Below are 26,508 nucleotides of genomic sequence, written 5' to 3'. Positions count from 1 at the left end.
TTCTCCTTTACACTGACAACTCTATCCAACGCCGCTTCTCTCGCTCGTTAAGTGAAGGTCTTCGGGAACTGCGTTGTCCGTGGTGAGAGAAATTTGATATTCCCGGCACACTCTGGACACAGTGGATCTCGGAATATTGAATTCCTTCACAGTTTGCGAAATGGAACGTGACATGCGTCTACCTCCAACTACCATTCCGCGCTCAAAGTCTGTTAATCCCTGTCGTGCGGCCATCACGTCGGGAAAACTTTTCATGTGAAGCACCTGAGTGCGAATTACAGTGCCGCTATAGCACTGCCCTTTTAGACTTTGTGGTCGCGTTACTACCGCCTCTGTATGTGCATGAGTGTTTATCACCTCAGTGTATGTACCACAACTAAATACACTCCTGGAAATGGAAAAAAGAACACATTGACACCGGTGTGTCAGACCCACCATACTTGCTCCGGACACTGCGAGAGGGCTGTACAAGCAATGATCACACGCACGACACAGCGGACACACCAGGAACCGCGGTGTTGGCCGTCGAATGGCGCTAGCTGCGCAGCATTTGTGCACCGCCGCCGTCAGTGTCAGCCAGTTTGCCGTGGCATACGGAGCTCCATCGCAGTCTTTAACACTGGTAGCATGCCGCGACAGCGTGGACGTGAACCGTATGTGCAGTTGACGGACTTTGAGCGAGGGCGTATAGTGGGCATGCGGGAGGCCGGGCGGACGTACCGCCGAATTGCTCAACACGTGGGGCCTGAGGTCTCCACAGTACATCGATGTTGTCGCCAGTGGTCGGCGGAAGGTGCACGTGCCCGTCGACCTGGGACCGGACCGCAGCGACGCACGGATGCACGCCAAGACCGTAGGATCCTACGCAGTCCCGTAGGGGACCGCACCGCCACTTCCCAGCAAATTAGGGACACTGTTGCTCCTGGGGTACCGGCGAGGACCATTCGCAAGCGTCTCCATGAAGCTGGGCTACGGTCCTGCACACCGTTAGGCCATCTTCCGCTCACGCCCCAACATCGTGCAGCCCGCCTCCAGTGGTGTCGCGACAGGCGAGAATGGAGGGACGAATGGAGACGTGTCGTCTTCAGCGATGAGAGTCGCTTCTGCCTTGGTGCCAATGATGGTCGTATGCGTGTTTGGCGCCGTGCAGGTGAGCGCCACAATCAGGACTGCATACGACCGAGGCACACAGGGACAACACCCGGCATCATGGTGTGGGGAGCGATCGCCTACACTGGCCGTACACCTCTGGTGATCGTCGAGGGGACACTGAATAGTGCACGGTACATCCAAACCGTCATCGAACCCGTCGTTCTACCATTCCTAGACCGGCAAGGGAACTTGCTGTTCCAACAGGACAATGCACGTCAACTACCCTGTCCAGCAAGATCTCCGGATCTGTCCCCCATTGAGCATGTTTGGGACTGGATGAAGCGTCGTCTCACGCGGTCTGCACGTCCAGCACGTACGCTGGCCCAACTGAGGCGCCAGGTGGAAATGGCATGGCAAGCCGTTCCACAGGACTACATCCAGCATCTCTACGATCGTCTCCATGGGAGAATAGCAGCCTGCATTGCTGCGAAAGGTGGATATACACTGTCCTAGTGCCGACATTGTGCATGCTCTGTTGCCTGTGCCTATGTGCCTGTGGTTCTGTCAGTGTGATCATGTGATGTATCTGACCCCAGGAATGTGTCAATAAAGTTTCCCCTTCCTGGGACAATTAATTCACGGTGTTCTTATTTCAATTTCCAGGAGTGTATAATTGTTTTTCTGTTCTCTACGTCTGTATTAATTTGAACTAATACTTTTCTGACACCCTGTTTGTAAAGCTATCTCTTCGATATTTAATTGCCGTTTGGAGTAATATTTCATGGCAATGATGGGAGTTATGAGCCGGTCAGCTGCAGAGGAGGCGATATCTGGCGGCAGAAGCAGTAAGCAGCCGTCGCAACTCCTGATTGCAGAGAAGTATGGCCAGAGTGTATACATATTATAAATTAAAGTCTCCGCTGCGTTTTTCTGTCTGTATACCAAGGCTATTCTCAGAAACTACTCTAGAGATTTTGATACGGTTGTGACTAACTGAGAAACTGATTCACAGGGAAAGTTTGTGAATATCTCTACGTATTATAAACAATCGTCCTATCGCATATATTTAGTGTTATCCCTTAGAAGCTGGAGTAGGTAGTTAATTAATAATATAAGGGAATCTTGGTTTTCAATGGTACGTTATGGAGTAACAATGTAATTATGATTTATTTGGCTTGTTAGCCCAACTACGTTTGTACGAAATTCTTCCAGATCGGTCGCTTGCACGACCAATGCCTTCCATTCTAAGATGGAAGGATCGCTCTTCTATTGTATTCAGTGAACCCACACACGAGACGCATTTCGGCCAACAGTTCACTGGTAAATCTACCCACACCGCTGTACATTTCTCTCAACGTACTGCTAACGGTGCCGGAAAAACAAACGCGAGACAGAACCGAGCATCACTGAATGCAAGCCTGAGAGCGAAGAGTAAAGTGGCCACTGCTATTGTCAACAGTAAATACCGTGAGAGTGGGTGGAACAGATTTGTTTACAAACAAGACACAGAGCGCTTGCCGTCGAGATTTACTTTGCTGTCGAAGTATATTCAGTGCAGTACAGATACAAAGATGAACGGGGTAACAAATCAAACGAAGTGCTGTTACTTTGTAGTAAGCCACTTATATGATTCAACTCAGAAGAAATATCCCAGTGCAACCTTCGAAATTTCGTTGTTGGGTTCACCCCGTGTATCCCACTTCCACTTATGTTAATCTACTAAGTGAACCTACTGAGCTGAGTAAAATCGTAAGAAACACGAAAAATGAAATTCCTTCAGAAACGAAAGTGTTTGAAAAGTATCTTTCCCTGAGCAACAGCAGTATAATTTATGAAGCATTACTGCTAAATCCTAGAAATTTTGTTGGGGTTATGAAAAGCTGTAAGTGAAAACTCGTTGCACATTTTGCATTAAAAATGTAGTGTTAGTACATAAATCACAAAATAGTTCAAAATACAGGACATCTTTTACGTATATCAAGGTGTGTGGTAGGAAATCACATGGAGTACTACTAAAAAAATGATATCCAGAAAGCTGTGAAGACAGGAAGCATAAGAGTAGACGATATCCAGGTTCACATACGAATCAATTAACTTTCATTTCTTAAATATTCTTGCGTCATGTAAAGCTCCGATACAAGCGTGAACTACAGATATTCTTATGTTTAGGGCGAGTGAGAAAATTAACTCTGTTGTCATGTAGTTTAAGATTCTTTTTGGAGAATGGTTTATGCTTATGTTTGCAAACAGGCTGCGTGTAGCTTTCACTGTTAAGAACTTGGTAAACTTATATGACTCTGTGCGCTCTTGAGTATCAGTAGTATCAGCCCACAATTTTCCACCTCTACGACGCACATAAATTGAATATCGTGTATCCGCGAATTTTTCTATCCACTGACTCAGACTTATTTTCTCAATAAGAAATTTCAGTCTTTTTTTTCTGTGCAACGTTTCGACCGTAGAAGAGTGCATTTGTTTTATAATTTTTACGTATTACATGACATTTAACAGTAATTTTGTATGCATACAAATAAAATTTTATTGTTTCTTGTGCAGATATTACGCGTCTTAAGTGTGAAATGTCAAACAGTATTCTACAGTGATTGACAGCTACGTGTAGCTTTCTACAACGTTAGTGATAGTTGGCGACACTTATTTAAGCATGTTTTCCGTCCTCACAACTTGTTTGTTGGTGACAGCATTTACAACATTTCCATTGTATAGGTTCTTTGTTGTGTGAGTAAGAATTATGGTATCTTATTGTTAGCCCGTCATATCTAGGTAGCGTTGTATTTGGTACCGGAATTACTGTAACCAGATATACATTGAAGGGCCATAGAAACTGGTACACGTGCCTAATATCGTGTAGGGTCCCCACGAGCACTCAGAAGTGCCGCAACATACGTGGCATGGACTCGACTAATGTCTGAAGTAGTGCTGGAGGGAACTGACACCATGAATCCTGCAGGGCTGTCCATAAATTCGTAAGAGTACGAGGAGGTGGAGATCTCGTCTGAATAGCACGTTGCAAGGCATCCCAGATATGCTTAATAATGTTCGTGGCTAGGGAGTTTGGTGGCCAGCGGAAGTGTTTAAACTCAGAAGAGTGTTCCTGGAGCCACTCTGTAGCAATTTTGGACGTGTGGGGTGTCGCTTTGTCGTGCTGGAATTGCCCAAGTTCGTCAGCATTCACAATGAACATGCAGATGATCAGACAGGATGCTCATGTACGTGCCATCTTTCGGAGTCGTATGTAGATGTATCAGAGGTCCCATATGACTCCAACTGCACATGATCCACACCGTTAAAGAACCTCCACCAGCTTGTACAGTCCCATGCTGACATGCGAGATCCTTGAATCCGTGAGATTGTCTCCATATTGGTACAGGCCATCCGCTCTATACTATTTGAAACGAGACTCGTCCGACCGGGCCACATTTTTCAGTGATCAACAGACCAACGTCGCTGTTGACAGGCCCAGGCGAGGCGGAAAGCTTTGTGTCGTGCAGTCATCATGAGTACAAGAGTGGGCCTTCGTTCCGAAAGCTCATATCGATGGTGTTTCGTCGAATGGTTCATACGCTGACACTTGTTGACAGCGTAGCATTGAAATCTGCAGCAGTTTGCGGAAGGGTTGCACTTCTGTCACGTTGAACGATTCTCTTCAGTCATCTTGGTCCCGTTCTTGAAAGACCTTTTGCCGGCCACAGCGATGTCGGAGATTTGATGTTTTACCGGTTTCTTGATATTCACGGTAAACTCATGAAATAGTCGTGCGAGAAAGTCCCCACTTGATCGTTACCTCAGAGATGCTTTGTCCCATCGCCCGTCACCGACTATAACACAACGGCCAAACTCACTTAAATCTTGATAACCTGCCATTGTAGCAGCAGTGACAGATCTAACAGCTGCGCCAGACACTTGTTGTCTTAAGAAGGTGTTGCCGACCGCAGCGCCGTATTTTGCCTGTTTACGTATCTCTGTATTTGAATACACGTGATTATACCAGTTTATTTGGCGCTTCAGTGTGTTTTAATTTCCTGGCGTCGTGCTCGAGAAGAAGTTGGTAGAGCACTTGCCTGCGAAAGGCAAAAGTCCTAGTTTCGAATCCCGGTCCGGCGTACGGTTGTAACCTGCCACGGAGTTTCATTTTGACCAAACTCGGCTGCTGAACGAAGATTCATTGCAGTCACGGACTGTGCGGCTTGTCCCGGCGGAGGTTCGAGTCCTCCCTCGGGCATGGGTGTGTGTGTTTGTCCTTAGGATAATTTAGGTTAAGTGGTGTGTAAGTTTAGGGACCGATGACCTTAGCACTTAAGTCCCATAGGATTTCACACACATTTTTTGAAGATTCATTCTGGTAACTATCCTCCAAGCTGTAGCTAAGCCATGTCTCCGCAATATCCTTTCTTCCAGGAATGCTAGTTTTGCAAGTTACGCAGGAGAACTTCTGTGCAGATTGGAAGGTGTGAGATGAGGGCCTGGCGGAAGTAAAGCTGTGAGGGCAGGTCGCGAGTCGTGCTCGGGTAGGTCAGTTGGTAGAGTACTTTCCCGCAAAAGGCAACAAAAGACCCAGGTTCGGTTCCCGGTCTGGCACATGGTTTTAAACTGACAGAAGTTTCATATCAGCGAGCTCTCAGCAGCAGAACGATCTATCTAAAAAAGAACTACATAATCTTGAAATTTATTCCTGATAACCATTTTTTAAGTAACGTGAACCCAGAATCCTCTGGTTGCTTGGTTACCGTAGTCGTCTCCTGTATTCACAGCTTTCATAGACAGTGTCTGATAATCTAAGGTTTATCTCGGTTGGAAATGCCTGCCTGCAGACAGCCTTAAACATTCTGGAAACGTTTAATGCTGCATCAGCGCCTCTTCCTCAGAGATCTGTAAATTACTGAGAGCTGTACGGCAAGTGAGTGACTGTAAAATTTCTGAATGAGCAATATCGACAATCAACCGAAGCGAAGCAGCAAAATCGGCTAGGCCCAATAGGAATTTCAGCTCGGTATTCATCGTGTACTGCCGTTCCCCTTCGCTATGTTGCAACGTGTCCGTTGAATTGTGGAGTATACGTATTAACCAAAGCGCAGGAAAAAAATGCGAGGTATAGGATTTCCATAAATATCATAAATCTATCCGCCGCAGCGCTTTTGCTGAGAATGAAAATATTTCCGAGGAAGAGCTGCCAAGTGCAAATTTTTTATTAGCGTTAAACGCTCCAGGATGTTGGATGCCTCAGCCCGCTTGTACCATAGAGTCTGGAAAATAAGCACCGTTCCATTAGACGCTCTCAAATCAAGCATTGCTCATTTCTGAAACTGCAGTGACACACAAATCAAGCGATAGAAGAGAGTGATTTACACTTGCACACATAAAATAATAAAGGAACATGCCAAATCGTAACAACACTTAAAAGCTGTACTGACTTTTATTGCTGCAACACACCATACTCTTAACTGCACTGTCCAAGAAATAACAAATGTTGACGCTAATTTTTAAAAAATGATATGTACATATTTTATTTCATACGCTTGGGCTTCTTCTGTCATTCACAGACTGCATGATGAAGTTCCGACATTTTCGTTATCGGTCTTGTTATACACACAACTACTGTATAACGTCCAAAACGATCGCGACAACATCTTAAGCAAAGCATTATGACTTGAACTGCCCAAAATCGACGAATGTTCGACACGAACATACAGGATGTATAAAAAACATATTTCTATCAGTTCCTATAGTGACATGCCTGGAATGCAATAACTGTTGTGATAAGGGCCAAGCTGTCCTCTCACTCTTATCTGCTTGTTACGTAGATGCAGACAATATAGGCAGCGCTTCATGTCGTTATCTCACATCCTGACATATCCGACCGCCCTGCTTCGCAGTGAATCATGCACTCTCTCAACCACATGTGGCTCCAATCGCATCACGTCACATGCATTGGTCACATGCTCCTGTATCGTCTGCACATTATCGATGGGTTGGGCAAACACCGATGTCTTCAATTCTTCCCACAGCCAGATATCCAACGAATTCAGGTCCGGTGAACGGGGAGGCCGTGCTATCGGACTTCTTCGTCTAATCCATCGCTCACGAAACGTTGCAGTGATGCAGGTACTGTAGCACAGTCCGTAGAAATTGGAGTGCTGCCCCGTCTTGCATAAACCGTCATCGTTTTCTTTCTGAGCTGGTAATCCACTGCAATGAAATCAGTGATAAACGGGACCTATTAATCAGATTGGCAAAGTATATGACCCTATGCGTTTGTCACAATTCCTGCCGATATAATGATTCTGGACCGATTCTGACACCCCACCTCCACGATTGCCAGACTTGCATCAGGCCACATGTGCAAATTGTTATAATTTACTATACTATCTCTTGTGACTCCTTCCTCATCATATATATTATTTCTCAAGTCTACATCCCTTTTTCTCAACACCTACTAATCGTATAAATAAATGAGGTATCGCTAGAAAGTTTTCCTAAACGGCTTGTGCATACCGATTTTGCGCTAGAACTTACTGTTTATGGAAAATTTTAACACCAAAAGATTTTTAACTATCGTAGGCAAAAGGGCATCATGGATGTCCAGCTTCATACCTATATTTTACGAAGCTAACTTATTAATCGCAAATAAGAGACACTCTTTTCATATTATCTTATTAAAAATATCAATCTATTTGTTTTAAGGTTCTTATTGACTTGATAATTCGTATGCAGTATTTTCATAGATAACAACGGTGACCACTGCGGTAGTCCATTAATCTGCTCGTTGCACAAGGTGACTTTTCTAAACGAATATACATTCTGGAACGACAAACATATTTGTCGTTGTCGTCTTGAATTGTAATATACCGATTGCTACTGCAGCTTAACGTGCTTACTGTAAATGAAAATGTTTGTCGCTCTAAAGTTACAAATTACGTGAGCCTACTGACAGGCCCTAATCTCAGCCCGTCGTATACGCCGGGAAAAACATTCCGAATGCAAAACAGATTTTTGGACACATGGAAATGTAAATACAAGGATGTAACATAAATTCATGGTTATTATTTCACGTCGTTCGGTTCAGTTTTAAAGATGTTTTCTCTTCATTCCCACAATTATCCTTACCCCAACGACTTCACTTCTTCCAGATATTGTCCTTACTTGGAACTGTAAAAGTGTGTCACCTGTAAATGTACTCGTCACAAATAAAAGGGCTCATATTTCAACAAGTACTGGTTTCCGGACACATGACCATAGGAATTTTTCTTCTAGGTTTGACCAATACTACCTCGTGTAGGAGTATGTGACAGTCTTTTTAAAAGCACCCGGCACGCAAACGTGCTCTGAATGTTTCACACTGGCCAAGGTTGAGCAACTTATTAGATACATAAATGAATCTTAAATTCATTAGTGTACAAGAGAGCCATTGCTGTGAATGCTTTTTTTCTTTTTTTTTCACGACTATTCCGACTCAGATGCGGCCAGCAACGAGTTCCTCTCCTGTCCCAACCTCTTCATGTCAAAGTAGCATCTGCACCCAACGTTCGCAATTGTGTTTTATACATACTCCAATGTTTTCCGCATGCGGCTTCCTCTAGTGCCAAGGAAGTTATTACCCGAAGTCTGAACACAAGTCCTATCACCCTGTCCCCTCTTCTTGTCAGTGTTGTCCGTACGTTCCTTCCTTCACGATTCTACGGAGAATCTAATCATTTCTCATCTGAAGTTCACGTAATTGCCAGTGTCCGTTTGTAACACCAAGTCTCAAACACTTCGATTACTTTTCCGGTTTTCCCACAGCTAATGATTCAGTTCTATGCAATGATGTGCTCCAGAAGTACATACTACTTACTCAGAAATTTTTTCTCAGGTTAAAAGACTTCTTTTGGTGACATATGTTCATTTTATCTTGCTAGTCTGCTTTTACTGCCATCTCTTCTTCATCTGGTGTGTTTCGAAGCCAGCGGAATTCCTAAGCTTCGCCAACTAAGCTGCTCCCCAGTTTTGATGTTAATTTTGTCGCTCATATTATTTCTGCTGTTTCACAGTATTTTTGTCTTCCTTTGGTATCTGGTATTACTAAACTATTATTTTTGTATTATTATAAATAAGTCTTGTAAATTAACACCGCAATTATCTGCCAGTCTACATTGTGCACTGACGAGACTGAAGATGGGAAAAATTCTTTAATTTTTGCACACCCGCTCTTGATCGAATTCAATTTCTTTGGAGACATATATAAGATATGGAGGACAAGGTGGCGGAATCATCTTGTTTTCCGTTCTCTTTAAGTGCCCATACCATCTTAGCCTTGATATTTCTATTCGACTCTGCAAAGGTTCCTCTTTCAGTGCTGACTTTTTCGTTTCATTCCTCACCCTATACCTCGTTGTTACTCCTATCCTACTTGTAAGGGACTGCATTTCACATGCCTGTAATCAGTTTACTTCTCTTTCCATCTCCTTATCATGTAAACTTTTCAATTAAATACTGGTTCAGTTATCCAACTTCTTCCGATTCTTTCACTTCCAGCAATCGCCTCTAAAGCAGACAAATTACAGTGCACACATAGTGGGTATTAATCGAAACAGGTTGTCAACAGCATAGCGTGCGTGTGTGTTTACTATTGCAGCAATATGTGCCACTCCGTTGTATGTGGTGATTTTGGTGTTGACGCACAAGTCATGGGAGGACGAGTGACTGCACAAGAGAGAAAGGAAATTACATTCTTTGATGCCAACTACCTAACATAACGCTACCATCTAACGTTGTCTGTCAACCGATTAGACTATCATATCTCCGAATAAGGCACTGCCGTTTGATGCATTACGTACTTCTTCAGCGACAGGAACCACCGATGTGGTGGTTGCGATACAAGAACACCATTTTGTCACAGGAAGAGTGTACTTTATTTGCTAATGAGCAGATACTCCACTGTTTGACTGGAGACCTACACTTAATTCCTTTGTAACTCCTGCCCAGAGTGATATAAAGAAGACTTACTTTGTTCGCCATCCACAGCTCAATCTATTGACCATAGGCGCCCATACCGCTCCTAGAAACATACTAGATGCATCCAGTACGAGTTGGTCTACTTGTCTCTAAGAGAGAAGACGATACCATAATCATTGTAAAATGTTCATCGAATCAACCTGACCGACTTTAGGAGCAGTGGCAGGTTGCATGGCGTTGCTGAATTTACACTTTTCTACCATACAAATGTAGGCGAACAAAATGGTGCCCAATGTCTTGCTGAAAGTTCTACTCCCCTCCCCCCATCTCTACTTTTAAATATTTCCCTATAAGGGTACAACTAGGGGCCTGCACGTCCCCCATGGCTATTAAGAGCGTTCACATAATGTATTTTGTAGCTTAGCCACATCATAACGTTGGCAGCCTGTTCCCATGTGTCGAGCATGTAGTGGTAAAGTCGCCATGCCCGTAGCTTGCACTCTGTGGTATGTGGGATGCAACAGTATTATGTTTTGGGATCTGTGTCCCCTGAGAAAGGACTGCATTGTATTGTTGTTTGCATATTGTTGTCCACAATAGTTGAGTTATCAGCTGTTACAAATCTGTCTCATTTACAGCAAACTTTGTCCTCAATAAATTCTTTACCATGACAGTTCGTTCTAAAGCTGACAACTGTGGGATCTTTGATCCATACCAAGAAGATGGTCTGAATATATTGGTGTTTGCTCATTGTTGTGAAGCATTTTTGAGTGCTTTGGTGGACTGTGGCTCATCCGCTGTTACAATCATGGCTTACCGACAGCACATTTTTTAATAAAACAGTTGTGTAACAACCGAATTCCCTCTTGAAGTAACAGTTTTAGCCAGATCGACATTCCCATAGTAAATATTGTCTAGTGCCTGCTTATATTTAAACAAGTCAAACACTGTGTGTGTGGTCCATATAGTAGGGCTCTCATTAACTGAGACCAGAATTCCTGTGTCGCCTTTTTCGTAACTCACGCCATTACGAAGAAATCACGGCCATTTACCACGCAAAAGTACTTCACTCGCCGAGGCGACATCAGCACTACTTCTTAACATAGCCAACTATCTGTAATTCAGTTGCTGACCAGTGTCTTTTTTAGACGAACGATGGTAACCCATATTACTTTGGTAGTATTTTCGTCAAAACCTGTCTTTTTAATGATATGAATTTTGAAAAATTCCTTACTAACAGCAAACTACATTAAAGTTAAATATCTGTCGAATTAAAGCGTTGAAAAGCCAGAAAAAACTACGTACATCGAAAGACAACGCGCTCCACAAATGTGCATTGCTGTAGTATGTGCAGACCAGAAAACACAAATGATTTCAAGCAACACAGAAAGAACTGGAAAGTGTTTTGAAGAGATACAAAATGCTGTAGCAAGTGATCAATAACAACAACGTCACTCTTCATGCATTGCACCAAGTTGTTCCACTTACCAGTTTCGTTTTCATGTTACGCATCCGGCGATTTCTGGTAGGCAAGTGTTTTGCACACTCTGCATTGTCTGAAGACCATAAAGGGCATTTCTTACAAAACTAGAGGGCATTCATAGAATTGGTCTGAATTTATTGTTGACAAAAATTTTTTGACAGCGTCATACAACGTAAACCAATTACAGAAGAGGGTGGGATTCCTAGGTCCTCTCGTGTGAGAGATTGGTGCTTATTTTGAGCGACGCTCTACAGTACATGCAGACCACGAAAGAGGCGAATTCAGACACTTGTTGCATTCTCTTGGGCGGTGCTTATTTTCTGGGGCGACAGCAAGCAATCTCGGCGGAGACCAATATTAAGATAAATTTTTTGCTCTTCCCCTAGCGCAAAATGCAAAATGTGTCCATTAATTCCCTAGAACGAATTGTATTCTATCAGTTTGCGAGAAACCAACATACTGTCGACTTTTGGAAGGTTACACGAGGTTACCACAACAAAGTTATTCATAAGTACGTCTGGGGGTTTCAGAAGACAAGTGCACGGAAACTACTGCAAAAAAATTGACACATGTTAGTGGATAGGGCATCTCTCGCAGTTTCGATGCGCAGTACGCGCTATAGCATAGTTGCAGAACGCTCCGCAAGGAGCCAAGCAGGTCAGAACATGTTAACAAATCATTTGGTCCGTATTGTTGCGTTGAATTAGATCGCGCCTACAAATAGCCAAGTAAATGATCAGACTTATAAAGCGGGCTGCTGTCGTTTCGACTTCCAGAGCGACTTCAATGAACTGCCCGCTCCTATCGACGTTTGCCGCATTACAAACCCCCGTTTTGAACACCTATAACGTGAGCTTAAAACTTTGAGAGATGATCTGGCCACTGTATGCATTGTAGCTACTGTGCAGTTGGCGTCTAAAATCCCGAAGGTACTTGTAAATAACCCTGCAATACCTGTGTTGTCACTGAAGTTATGTATCAGTACCAACGCAGCCACCGTTTTCTAACCCTACACCAAGTAGTCCATCAAATTAATAAGGTTTGACTAACACGTCATTTTATCTGTCGTGGAAGGTCGTTATTTAATCATAAGTCATCGAAAACTTTGTTAATCTCTGGGTATAGTAGCGAATCCCCTAAGCCTTCCACATCGGCTCTCGTTTCTTCCTCAATCACGTCATCCGAACAGTTTTCTTCTACTAGAGTCCTTCAGTTTTCTCTTTCCTCCTATTCGCTCTCCCTCTCTCCGCTTGCGCTTATACAAGGAATTCCCACTGCGCTCTTAATGTTGACGCCCTTGCTTTTAATTTCATCGAATGTTGTTTTTAATTATTAGACACACAAGTAGTAACGTCCGACTGGAAGTCAGCGGGTGGAGCTTGCTTCCTCCTGCTCAACATCAGTCTTGATGATTTCGTGTCGGACGCTATACACGATATTTTTTGGTGGACAGCGTTGGTGGCGCGATTTTGTTTGAAGTTGAAGCAGTCACCTTCAAAGTACGATTCATTCGAGTGGCTTTCAAGACGTTTGCTCCTTCCAGTGCTCAGTTCATTTTGCATGATATTTTCTATGCCGCTGCGCAGGACTCTGTCGTTTTTGCCTTCTGGCGGTGTGCAATAAAAATTCTCGTCAGTTGTCACTAAGTTTATCGGATTTGGTGGAAGCAGTTACAGCGTAAGGACATGATAAATAGTCGAATAGCACTGCGAACGGATGTTTCTTGTTTTTGGCGTCGAGGTAACACACTTTTTATTAGACTCTTCCTGGGGTAGCATATTGAAACAGCTCTTATATATGATTCTGATGTAACAACGAAAGAACCTCTGCAACTGGAGAACGCCCATACCAGAACGATATCTTGATGTTGAACCAGTTCGGTTGTTGGGAAGTGAAGCACGTTGATTGGAGCAGGGAAACAATATGCAGATTTTCATCGCGCATAAAGGAAATGATCGTCATTTTTGTCCATTAGCAATGCAGAAGCTCTTTCCGAAATATTGTTTCTGGCTAGCTTTACATCCGTTTGAATGAAGAGGAACTAACAACGTACATAACTCACATCTAAGGGAAAAAACAAATAAAAATGTTTTTAAAATGAGTAGATGTGTCTATTCTATCATCTATGAAGGTCATTTATCTGTAAAACTCTGCATTTACGTGCAGTCGATATTTGAAGGTTAATGAATCCCATTACTTCAGAAGCACAAGTGGTTGAAGAGCGATGCCGTGTAGTAGTTAGTTGTGAAAAAGCATAAGGAAGAAAGATTGTGCAAATGGTTAAAATGGCTCTGAGGACTATGGGACTTAAGTTCTGAGGTCATCAGTCCCATAGAACTTAGAACTACTTAAACCTAACCAAGCTAAGGATATCAGACACGTCCATGCCCGAGGCAGGATTCGAACCTGCGACCGGAGCGGTCGCGCGTTTCCAAACTGAAGCGCCTAGAACCGAAGGAAGATTGTATTTAACGTCCTGTTGACAACGGTTGTGACCAGTTACACAATAGATATGGTTGTGTCCATGGATGGTAGAACGGCGAACAAGCTTTACATTTGTTTTTTGCTACAAATACAAGGGATGTCTGATCCTCAGGTCGCAAAGAAACAAGCAGCATTGTGGGAGTGGAGTCTCCATGTTGAAGCGAGTAGAAGTGGAAAACAGGCTGAAGAGAATGTGAAAGACCGAAGTCGGTGATGTACTTCGTATGAATAATCAATATTAAGTGCAGAGTGGAGAAGTCTGGATAAAATATGTGGCGGTTGCATGCCTCTGAGATGGAGAAACCGAAAAAAAATATTAATATCTTCACAGGAAAAGCAGCCTGTAAAGGTGAAAATTTTGTAATGGTGCCCCCAGGAGCATGGATGTGACCGTCAGGTTTGAGAACCCCAGTGTAGATGAGACCTGTGGTAATTGTGTTGAAAACTTCTGACGGAGAGCTCCCCATTTGACCCAATGGGGCAACGAACCAAAAACGAAGATACACTGGTTCGGCCGTCACGCAAGATAAGACTTTCGAACATCGATTGTGCAAAACTGTAGATGATCTACATGGGAGGTGCAGGGGAGGACAGAATAAAAGTGGCCTGGAATTGTTCATACACCTTAAGGGGGTAGGACGTCAAACGGGCCGACTTCGAGAAGGAGAAGCACCACTGGACATTTCAATTTGCAATGTCTACACTTTTACAAATAAATTCATAAAACTTTGTCAGCATGACCAGGAAGGATTCAGGATTCACACTCATAGCAGTGGAAGTTCAAAAACACGAAAAAATAATATTTTTTAAATGTGAAATTAGATGATTTTTTTCACTTACTGTTGGCTGCATTTGTTGCTACAGGTACACTTTTCTTCATAAGTAAGACAGATTCTTCGATGAATTTTGCACAGCTTACAAACCATACTTACAGGTGCACGAAACTGTAGCCGGCCGGAGTGGCCGAGCGGTTCTAGGCGGTGCAGTCTGGAACAGCGCGACCGCAACGGTCGCAGGTTTGAATCACGCTTCGCGCATGGATGTGTGTGATGTCCTTAGGTTAGTTAAGTTTAAGTAGTTCTAGGTTCTAGGGGACTGATGACCTCCGCAGTTAAGTCCCATAGTGCTCAGAGCCATTTGAACCATTTGAACGAAACTCTAAAATTTATTTAATCTATGGAAAAAATGAATGGGCTGTTACGTTTTAAACTTCGTGTTTAGAGAAAACTCGAATTTTATAGTTAATTATCTCAATTTTTACCACGGTTTTTAACAGATCTGGGAAATTCTAGAGTTTCATACACCTGTAAGTATGGTTTGTATGCTGTGTAAAATTCATCGAAGAATCTCTCTTACTTATGAAGAAAGTGTACCTACAGCAACAAATGCAGCCAATACCGAGTGAAAAAATGATAATATTTCACATGTAAAAAAAATTGTTTTGTTATGTTCTTGAACTTTCACTACTATGAGTCCTTCCTGGTGATGCTGACAAAGTTTCATGAACTAATTTGTAGAAGTATAGACAGTGTAAATTAAAATGTCCTGGGCGTCTCTCCTTCTCCAAGTCGGCCCGTTTCACGTCCTACCCCCTTAAGGTAGGCAACCCAACTTACACCATCTGCCCCAGTCACAGAAGGTGAAAGTTGTGGTGCCTATCTTAAGGAGGGTGAAACATTTTCTATGTTAGTTTTGTTTTGTCCACCCTGTAGAAGAGAGACGCAAATCCACATTTTAAAATGAGTTTTATTCGTTTTGTACTGTTCGTGATAGCGCAGCTCTCTCGTAAGCAGTCGATGACGCCAGCTGTAGCCTGGAGTAGGATTCGCTCCGCCGAGATCGCTTGCCGCCCGCCCCGGACCCTACGCTACCTTGGGGTTGAGGTCGGAGCCCTGCTGCATGAGCGTGCCGATGGTGAACCAGAAGCTGTTGGCGAGCGTGAAGTCGTTCTGGAAGACGAGCAGCGCGGCCGTCGCGTGCTGGTAGTCGGCGCAGGCGCACACCGGCACGCACCACTCGTAGGGCGAGAAGCGCGCCACCACCCAGATGGTGAGCGAGACCAGCACGTACGCCGCCAGCACGTACAGCCAGATCTCCACCGCTAGCGGGTTCATGAACGAGAACAAGCGACTCGGCATGCTTTCCGAAACCTTCAAAAACCAGAAACACAACCAGACACAAAGAGACGCGTGCTGAGAGGGCTTCGCGGGAGGGCGTCGGTGCCAGCGTCGTCGTCGTCGGCTGCTGGAAGTCTGCGCTGTTCGTCTGTGGACACGAGGGCCTTCCCGACTGGCTGTCATTGATGCTAGAATTTACATCTAGAAAGTAGTTTCTGCGATTAGCTACATCTAGGGCTCATCTGAGATAGGAAGCATAATCTAGACATTAATCACGGAAAATTTATAAAAAATTTAATGTCACGTCGACATCAGAGTCACTGGACATCAGTCACTAACTCAATTTGGAAACGAGGTTTTTGGGGAACAATAAACATCTACACAAAAGGGCGTAAGTGTTTTTTTTTTCTCTTCCTCAATCCCCACATGCCACTGACTCCTTCTTCACCTCTGCACTGTCCGTTTTTATCTATTCATCAGACTCACCAGCCGTTTTGCTCATGTAACATTACAGGCTGTGTGTAATGGTTCTGTATTTGCGAAGCCATTACGACCCGCCAACCCAATTTTTCGATACCATAGATTAATGAATATTTTTCTACCTAATGCCTCATATTTTCACTCTATTCAAATTTGTATTTTCACTCTATTCAAATTTGGTTTCATTTTTATATCTAGGTACGTCGATATTTTGAGATGCTGAAATCTGTATATTATCTAGTGTGAATCTCTTTGTACTTATTGTTATCTTTGAGGCTCGCATGTGACTTTTGGCGCGAAAGTGTACAGAATAGTCGAGTTTTTGTGTTGAATAATACGAACAGTCTTGACTGTGTGTTGGAATTGAAAAGATGAGCCTGAGTTGTGGACAATGAAAAATGTTGTGAGTTTCATTGCGTGCAATACCGGCTGCGAAATTGTATGATGAAGTAATGTTTTGAACATGCGAAAGTATAAGAAGTTTAATAAATGTGACTTTTTATGAAAAATTATCTTCCTTAGTTCTTCAAGTCGGCGTAATTAACATCCAAGTGCCTTTCGCACCAACAGCGATAGTCATGCTACCTAGTCAACATTTTTAATCACGAGCCAAAGCCAGAGCTAGATTGTCGTTGGATTGCAAATACAAGATGAGTGATATTATTGTTAATTTTCTTTAGTGACTGTAATCAAATGATGTAGCAATACCTGCCACATTAAGGACCTTTTAGTTGCACAATAAAAAGATCATACTTTGAATGCGCGACGTAATAATTTTTGAAGTAATTAACTGTTAGTGGAGGTATTGTTATACGTGCCAGTACTCGATGGATGAACTGTTTCCCCCTCAGTCTTATTATACTGTTAATTTTTGAGTACGATGTAATATAAGGTTTAATTTGACATTTCTTCTTCAGTGTATTTAATATCATTGTGCTATTAATATAGTCGTAAAGTGGTCATATATCTTTGGAAATAAAAATCTTATTTCGGCTGTAAGCTATCGCGGATGCGTGGACTGCCTTTCTTAAATTGTCTCATGATGGCCTTGAAAGCCAAAAGTATTTCACTGAATATATGCAGGAGGATTTCGCGAGATCTCCCGTAACCACCTCTCATACAATTTCAATTTTCGTGAGATCTACGTCACCTTTCTTCCAACGATACCTGTTACGCTTTTGTGCAGGCTATACCGATGTGATACGATCACAGCAGCGTTTCTTTGAATTCGATGATTGTAGTCATGGCTACTTGTTGAGAACGCCACATACTGGAACAATAGTTAGGCACCGGTCACTCTAGTGTCTTGAATGCGATTTTGTTTACATACGCGTTGCATTTCCCTACAACCCTTCTAACATCTACATCTAGACCTTCATAGCTACTCTGCAAAACACGCTTAAGTGCCTGGCAGAGGGTCCATCGAACTACCTTCACAATAATCCTCTATCATTCCACTCTCGAACAGCTCGTAGAAAAAACAAGCACCTCTGTCTTTCGTGCAAGCTCTGATTTCCCTTATTTCATAATGATGATCGTTTCTCCCTTTGTCAGCAAAATATATTAGCATTCGGAGGAGGAAGCTGGTGATTGAAATTTGTGGAGAAGATCCCGACGCAGTGAGAAGCGCCTTTGTTTTCATGACGTTCACCCCAAATACTGTATCATGTCCGTGACACTCTCTCCTCTACTTCATAATGATACAGAACGTGCTGCCCTTCTTTGTACTTTCTCGATGTTCTTCGTTAATCCGGTCTGGTAAGGATTTGATACTGTACAATAGTACTCCAAAAGAGGACGGACAAGCCTAGTGTAGGCAGTCTCTTCAGTAGTTCTGTTGACAACAAAACGCAGTCTTTGGTTCGCCTCCCCCATAACATTATCTGTGTGTTCTTTCCAGCTTCTTAGTATGAGCCATAAATACTTAATACGATGTGACGTGCTCAAGGGGAATGCAGCTGTTGTCGATGGTTTTCACTGATAAATAATAACAGGTTATCAGTCGAGTTGAGTCGTCGTCTTATTGCAACGTTTCGACGAGTTTCCTCATCGTCATCTCCTCGTGAAGTGTCAGATTCGTGTCCGGTTCTTTCCTTTACAGTCTCTGAACCGCCGCAGACCTCTCTGCTGAGGGCCCAATCTTGTGCCTCTAGAAGAGACGTCGTGTCTAGTGTTGGGAGGAGGGGGGCCTGGGAGTCGATTTCTGGTGCTGCCTATCCCACTCGCTGCCTCCACCGATTTCACATCAGAGCGTTCCTGACGTAGTTTTTCTAACGCCACATTCCATTCGGAGCTCCGTTGGGAATCGCTGATCCGGTTGACAAATCGTCTGTCGTGAACCCATTGGTGCGGCACAATAAATTTGGCTGTTCAGAACAAACAGGTGGCTTGCGCTAACGCTGTGCTCTGTCAATGCAGATTTGTTGGTTTGGCTGAGGGTGAACGCTTGTCGCATATTGTGAACAGCACTGTGATATGCATCGCTGCGTCTGGTCGATGTAATACGTGTCAATCTTGCAACTGATGGTGCAGACACCAGGTGCTCGTAGTCCTAGCTGGTCTGCGAGTGACCCAAGCACATTCTTGATTCTAACCATTGAGCGGAAAATGGTTTTTATGTTGTGCTTCTCCAGTATCCTAGCAATGCTGGCTCTGGGCGGCTCTGCGGACGTAACGAACGCCAGGCGTCTGGTTTCCACTTCCTTCTTCTGGACGGTTTGCTTTCTTATCGCTGCTCGGCTATAGAGCTCGTCTTATTTTTGCCTCTGAGGAGCCATTGTCATGACAGGTTTCGTTTCGTGCAAATGGTGTGAGCTGCTAGGCAGACTGCTCGATACGGTTTCCTTTTCTTCTTATCCTTCTCGTATCCTTTATGAGTTTCTCTTAAATCAGCAAGTTTTTCCAGTATCCGCTTATGGAATCCATCATATGTTCTCTTCTTTTCACTCACAATCTTATTACTATTAAGAGCGTTTGTGTATTCTAGCTAGTAACATACATTTACGCGTCTTCTCGGGAGAGGTGACTCAGTGCAGATCTCTGTGGCCACAAGAAGTTTCAAGGAAACTAACCTCGAGTACAAAAACCGCTCAACAGAGAAAAAAATGTTCCTCTAAACACTTATGGTGAATAAGTAACCCTAATTCGGAGGCTACAAGTAATTAGTATTTTATGATAAATGATGCTTGAATCACAACCTGCAGGACTAAGGTTTGCTTACTCTCCAAAGAGTGTAGATTTACGTTGCTTAATTAAAACGTTCCTCAACCTCCCCCCCCCCCCCCCCCCTCTCCCTGCCACACCCCGAGCTGCTGCCTCGCTTTATCTTCGTGTGGCTTCTCCGCGGTCCTTCTGATAGCTACACTACCTCCGGAATAGTTCTCAGCTGTAAATAATCTTAATTCGTATAATGCGAATATTTCGAAAGTAACTGAAACCACCCCGTATGCAGTAGGCAAAACTGTCACAGTATTTCCAATTGTATGATGCCAGTGTGAAACAGTAGAAGTCTGACTGAATATTCATCATTTAATCTTCTCTCTATATTAATTATACTTCAACGGGACGATTTGAAGTGGAATGATCATATAAAATTAATTGTTGGTAAGGCGGGTACCAGGTTGAGATTCATTAGAAGAGGCCTTAGAAAATGTAGTCCGTCAAAAAAGGAGGTGGATTACAAAACACTCATTCGACCTATACTTGAGTATTGCTCATCAGTGTGGGATCCGTACCAGATGGGGTTGACGGAGGAGGTAGAGAAGATCCAAAGAACAGCGGCGCGTTTCGTCACAGCGTTATTTGGTAAGCGTGATGGCGTTACGGAGATGTTTAGCAAACTCAAGTGGCAGACTCTGCAAGAGAGGCGCTCTGCATCGCGGTGTAACTTGCTGTCCAGGTTTCGAGAGGGTGCGTTTCTGGATGAGGTATCGAATATATTGCGTCCCCCTACTTATACCTCCCCAGGAGACCACGAATGTAAAATTAGAGATTTGAGCGCGTATGGAGGCTTTCCGGCAGTCCCTCTTCCCGCGAACCATACGCTCCTGCAACAGAAAAGGGAGGTAATGACAGTGCCACGTAAAGTGCCCTCCGCCACACACCGTTGGGTGGCTTGCGGAGTATAAATGTAGATATAGATGAAATAGAACAATAATCGAAGCGGTGTATCCAATTTTACAGTAACCAGATAACGTTAGTTTTGAGAATATCAGAAAAAGAGGACTCATTCCCTGTGGTCTGCAATGAACCATGCATATTACTATCACGAAAACTTTTGTTTCATGTCTTTGATTAAGGATAACATCAAGTTCACACAAAATGAAACTAGAGAACGGTTTTAGGTGTTATAATTATTTCTACGTTCTATCGTATACAACTCGTTTCATTCTTGCTTTCTTTTCAGTTTTTCTTACTTTCACTTTCTTGAATAATATTAGCCATACGTTTACAGTTATTGTAATACCTATCCATAATGTAGAGTCATGTGTTACTATTAATTCTTGTGTGCAAAATGTTTATTATTTGATTTCGTAAAAGAAAGAAATTAAAGACACTAATCTTCTCTAGTTAGATTCAACACGTGAATAAGTATATGCCAAATTGAAAGAGTGCTTCATTTCTACTGACACTGATGTCGACGTCAGACGTCAAGAAAACTGCGCCGTATTGGTTCGTTTGCCTTGCGAAAAACAGTGTGTGACTGGTGATAAAGGTTTTTAGAGTTTTTCGGTGCCGAAATGTCACAATTTGTTCCCGAGTTGAAAGAAAGGCACTCGTGTCCAATGTTTTGAGAATACAAGAAAAACATCAACAGGAATTATCTTAAGTACTAACAAAACAATGAAATACATATTTAAGAAACACAGCTGAAAAATGTTTCAATGTATGAAAGAAAGGGGTAAAGACGATGAGAATAATGATGCGAGAAAATGCGAGCAGTGTAAGCAGACAAGCTTTGCAAATGGCATGCTTATAATGTAGCAAAAACATCGTAATACATCGATAGACAACGATCACAGTCTGGGAGTATAAAACACAACATGCAGACAGAAACAGTGACTGGTAATTTTGAGCTCTGAACGGCAGTTGGGTGACGTTTCGCGAGGCTGTTATTCAAGCCACGCTCGCAGTGTTGGACAGCACAAGGCGTGCGCGGCAGAGCGCGTCCAGCTGCGAGCGACAGCCGCCTGCTAAACTCCCCACGTGTCGTCCAGAGCGGGGCCCGTGCTGCGTACTGGCGCCCAGCCAGCACGTGGGAGCGCCGACTACCTTGGGGTTGAGTCCGGAGCCCTGCCTGAGGAAGGTGCCGGTGATGAACCAGAAGCTGTTAGAAACGGAGAACTGGTTCTCGACCACGTCGGACTCGGCGAGGCAGGGGTGCGGGTTGTTCCATTCGTAGGGCGAGAAGCGCGCCATCACGAACAGCGTGAAGCTGACCAGCAGGTAGGCGGCCAGCACGTAGATCCAGATCTCGACGGCCAGCGGGTTCATGAAGGAGAAGAGCCGCGTCGGCTGGCTCGTCGGGACCTGCCAACAGCTCCCCAGCGTACTGCCGGCGCCGCAAAGGCTGGCTGGCGTGCGCGCACAGCAAAGTTCTCTCGTGAGCCGTTCTTGTACGCTATTTGCACAGTCCAGAGAATGCTTATCATCAAGGATATAAGATTATTCAGGTCTCTTTCACTAGTACTTTTCACAACGTCTTTATGTCAGGGAGAGAGAGAGAAAAAGAAGGGCTATGGTGATAGAGAAGCAGAGAAGAGAGAGGTAGAGAGAGAGAGAGAGAGAGAGAGAGAGAGAGAGAGAGAGAGAGAGAGAGAGAGAGAGAGAGAGAGAGAGAGAGAGAATAGGAAGAGGAGGAGGAGATTACAGTTTAGCATACCATCAATAGCGAGTTCATTAGACACAGCGCTGGAGCTCGGATTATGGAAGGATAATGGCCACGACCTTTTCAAAGATACCATCCCAGCATTTTCCTGGAGTGATTTAGGGAAATCACGGAAAATCTAAACCTGGATGGCCAGAGGGGGATTTTAATCTTCATCCTATTTCGAATGTTGAGTTTAGTGGGGTAATGACTGGGCCACCTCGCTCGGTGAGGAGAAGGGGGATGTTGACAGAGTGTGGGAGGAGAGAGAAAGAGGCGGAGACAGAAAAAGGGAAAAAGACAGAGAAAGAAATGGGGATATGGTAATAGAGAGAAATGGGGGGAGATAGTGACATATGGGGACAGAGAAAAAGAAGTAGGCAGTAAGAGAAAGAAAAAAGCGAGAAACAGAGAAACGAAAGAAAGTGATATGGTAGTACAGAGGACAGAAAATGAAAGAGAGAGGGGAATGGTGACAGAGTGGGAGGAAAAGAAAAGACAGAGAGAGAGAGCTATGGGGATTTGAATCATCATCCTTTCGAATGCAAGTCCAGTGTGGTAATGACGGTGCCACCTCGCTCGGTGAGAGAGAAGTGGGATGTTGACAGAGTGTGGGAGGAGGCAGAGAGAGAAAAAGGGAAAGAGACAGTCAGGGAAAGAAAGGGGGATATGGTAACAGAGAGAGAGAGAGGCGGGGAGATGGTGACATATGGGGACAGAGAAAAAGAAGCAGAGAGTAAGAGAAAGAAAAAGAGAGAAATAGAGAAAGGAAAGAAAGTGATATGGTAGTACAGAGGACAGCAAATGAAAGATGAAAGAGAGAGGGGAGTGGTGACAGAGTGGGAGAAAAAGAAAAGAGACAGAGAGAGAGAGAGAGAGAGAGAGAGAGAGAGAGAGAGAGAGGGCAGGGGGAGGGAGGAAGGAGGATGACAGTTTAAGAGAGTGGGGAGACGGAATGAAGGAAGGTTGCCAGTAAGGGGTAGGAAGAGAGGGCAAGAGAAGATATGGAAGGGAGGAATGAGAAAGAAAGGTGGAGGAGGAGTAATGTGGAGAGAGGAAGAGATCCAGACAGAGAGGTGGTAGATAAGGACAGTGAGGAGAAGAGAGAGATGGAGAGTTGGAAGTAAGGAAAGGACAAAGGAAAAAAAGAGGAGAAGAAGAAAAGAAGGAACGAATTCGATGACAGAGAGGTGGTTTGGTTGTTGGAGAATTTTATTCTTTCCAGATAAATGTTTCAGAAGACAGAGACTGGTTAGGAGCAGAGGGAGATCCTAATTGGGAGGGGATTTCCAATTTCCACATTTCGCTTGACTACCAAGGGGCGACTGACTTACTGGACTTATTTTTAATTCATGTTTGGAACAATCTTGCCCATTGTACCTGATATATATATATATATATATATATATATATATATATATATATATATATATATATATATATGTGTGTGTGTGTGTGTGTGTGTGTGTGCTCAACACATAAGAATTTGAAGAGCCCTGTAATACTTGTAATTGCTGATAGCCTACGGGAGAGAACAATATCCCTGAAGGAATCAGTGCCAAATTCAGTTAAGGGTACAAGGCGAAGATCTGGTAAAAACTAGACTAATACACCGAATTCCCCACTCTATGGCAACAATGGGAATCATAAGACAGTCACTGACGTCGCTGATCAAGACAAGGTACATGATTGGTACATGATTACGTGATTACAGTGAAGAGGCATAGCTCATTTACAAGCATTTTTTTTTAATCGAAGGTGAAAATACACTCGTCCTCAGAAAAAGCAGAACACCTTGAACGACTAGAGATAGGACGTCTACATTCACAGAATATGACCATTAGTATGTTCTTTCTCGGTCCAGCACACAGTTTTAATATGTCAGGAAATTTCATATCAGACTCTGCTGCAGAGTGAAAATTTCATTCTAGAAATGACGAGCATTTCATTCATGTCGGCCCGCGGATCCAAGGTCAACATCGATATCGCGGCGCAACACCACCCACCGGTGAAATGTGCCTGGGGCTCTCGTTGTCGCTGTAAACCGAAGATTATGGATCGGGGTGACTTGAGCAGACGTGTGGGATGCTTCGCAGACGTACCGCCAAATCAGTGAGTTTTCAAGAGCACGCATTATTGGCATGAAAGAACGTGATGCATCCATTCAGGAAATCGACGCTCGTGTAGGACCAACTGTTTCGGCAATACAACGGGTATGTGCAAAATGTTTCGGGGATGGCCATAGCACACGACAAGATAGGTCAAATGGCACCACCCAGACATCCCCCGAGAAGATCGACACCTCTTCCTAAAGAGCATTGTTCGACAGTACTGCGTCCTGCTCGGCTCTGGTACAACAGTGGAACACTTCCTACACTATCAGGGGTGACAGTCCGTCACCGTTTATCAGGGCACGGATTACATGCACGTCGTTCACTTCTCCGCCTGTCATTGACGAATGTGTTGATACCTGCTAGACCGCAATAGTGTACGGAAGACGTCACTGTGGACAGGAATAGTCTCAGTGTTTTCGCACGGATCCAGGTTTTGTTCTGTTTGAAAATGATGGCCATATTTTGGCTCACCGCAGAAGGAGGAGCGACATCACACTGACTGCATTCAAACAAGACATACAGCGCTAGTCTGAGGTCTTATGATGTGGGGTGCTGTTGGGGCAACCGCAAATCATTGTTGGCGCTGTCGAGGGCACTGTGACCAGTGCGGCCTACGTGAATGACATCCTGTGAGCAATATGCATAATCTTTCTGCACGACACACCAGACGCCATTTTTCAGCAAGCCAATGCACGACCACATGTTGCTGCTTGAACACGTGGCTTCTTGGTGTCTCAGGACTTTAGCCTTTTGCCCTTGGCTGTCAGATCACCAAGCTTGTCACCAATCGAAAATTTGTTGGATATTGGGAAACGACCATCACATATGAGCCTTGGACCCCGGTGAAAGCAGCATGGATGTCTGTATCACAGGACGCCATTCGTGCTTTAAAGGGGTCAATGCCATCAGGCATGGAACAAGTTATCTGAGCCCATGGCGGTTCCTGTGCCTACTAGGCTACATGACACATGCTGAACCGAGGCGCGTGAAGGGCTAATCATTTCTGCAGAACATACTGATGTATATGGGCTGTGAATATGAATATCTGTAACTGTCTAAGGTGTTCTGTTCCTTCTGAACAGAAGTGTGTGTTATTTAGCCTGTCCAAGATATGTAAGGAATATTTATAGGGGGAGGGGTGCTGAATTCCTCACACTTTAACAAGGAAAACACAGAGTAATACACCTGGAAATGATTCGTTATTGAGATGCTTTTGAAAGAACTTTGTATATGATGCTTCCTATGAAAGTTAGCTTGATGATGAAACTTTCCAGATCTTCGACAGAATTTTCTCCAAGCTTTTTTCCCCAGAACGAGTCTCAAACACATTGGTGTAACATCGTGCAACATGTTGCGTGGGACCTGGGTAGATAGTTGAGAACTCATTCTGTTCCCTGTATACTGATTCGACATCTACCCTTATGATTTTCGTCTATGTGTATGTGAGGGGTGGGGGCATGGGGTGGAGGGGCAGTTAGATGTAGGAAGCGTAAGTGAAAAATATGTACTGAGATTCTTTGTCAATGGGTTAAGGAAAAGTGCGAAAAATGTTTGGGACCTTTTTTGGAAGAGTCCGTGAAACAAAGACTTCATTTATGTTTAAAACTTTGACAACATTTTAAATATTTTCTATGGCTTGGCAGAATAAGAACAATTATTATCAGCTAGAAACTGCTGACAGATAACGTAGTATCGTAGAAGGATCTTTCAAATAAAGCTCGAAAAGTTAAGCAATCCAAACATTAGATTTTTTTCCATGACGAAGTGTGAGGAACTCGATATATTAGGTCTGCCAAACATTTTTGATATAACTCATTTATAGTACAACTCAATTAGTTGTATGTGTTGTGTACCCTCGCGAATCGACACACTCCCTTTACAGACTTTTGTTAAATTCTATCATGAGAATTTTTTCTGAGTTGT

At 43.7% G+C, this 26,508-nt stretch overlaps 1 protein-coding gene across 1 annotated transcript in view; it reads right to left on the bottom strand.

Moving 5' to 3' along the window:
• LOC126292321 (glutamate receptor ionotropic, kainate 2-like) overlaps nucleotides 1-26,508 on the bottom strand; it is a 1,291,187-nt gene that overhangs the window by 48,968 nt on the left and 1,215,711 nt on the right. The window contains exons 12-13 of the mRNA XM_049986255.1: nucleotides 21,877-22,134; nucleotides 15,880-16,158 (exon numbers count right to left, since the gene is read on the bottom strand). Of these exons, the coding sequence (XP_049842212.1) occupies nucleotides 15,880-16,158; nucleotides 21,877-22,134 (537 nt within the window). The remainder of the gene's footprint in view (nucleotides 1-15,879; nucleotides 16,159-21,876; nucleotides 22,135-26,508) is intronic.

The sequence above is a fragment of the Schistocerca gregaria genome, chromosome 1 (genome assembly GCF_023897955.1).
Source record: "Schistocerca gregaria isolate iqSchGreg1 chromosome 1, iqSchGreg1.2, whole genome shotgun sequence".
In the NCBI taxonomy this organism is placed as follows: domain Eukaryota; kingdom Metazoa; phylum Arthropoda; class Insecta; order Orthoptera; family Acrididae; genus Schistocerca; species Schistocerca gregaria.
Note: the sequence above shows the minus strand (reverse complement) of the source record. Positions and strands in the feature narration are given on the sequence as shown.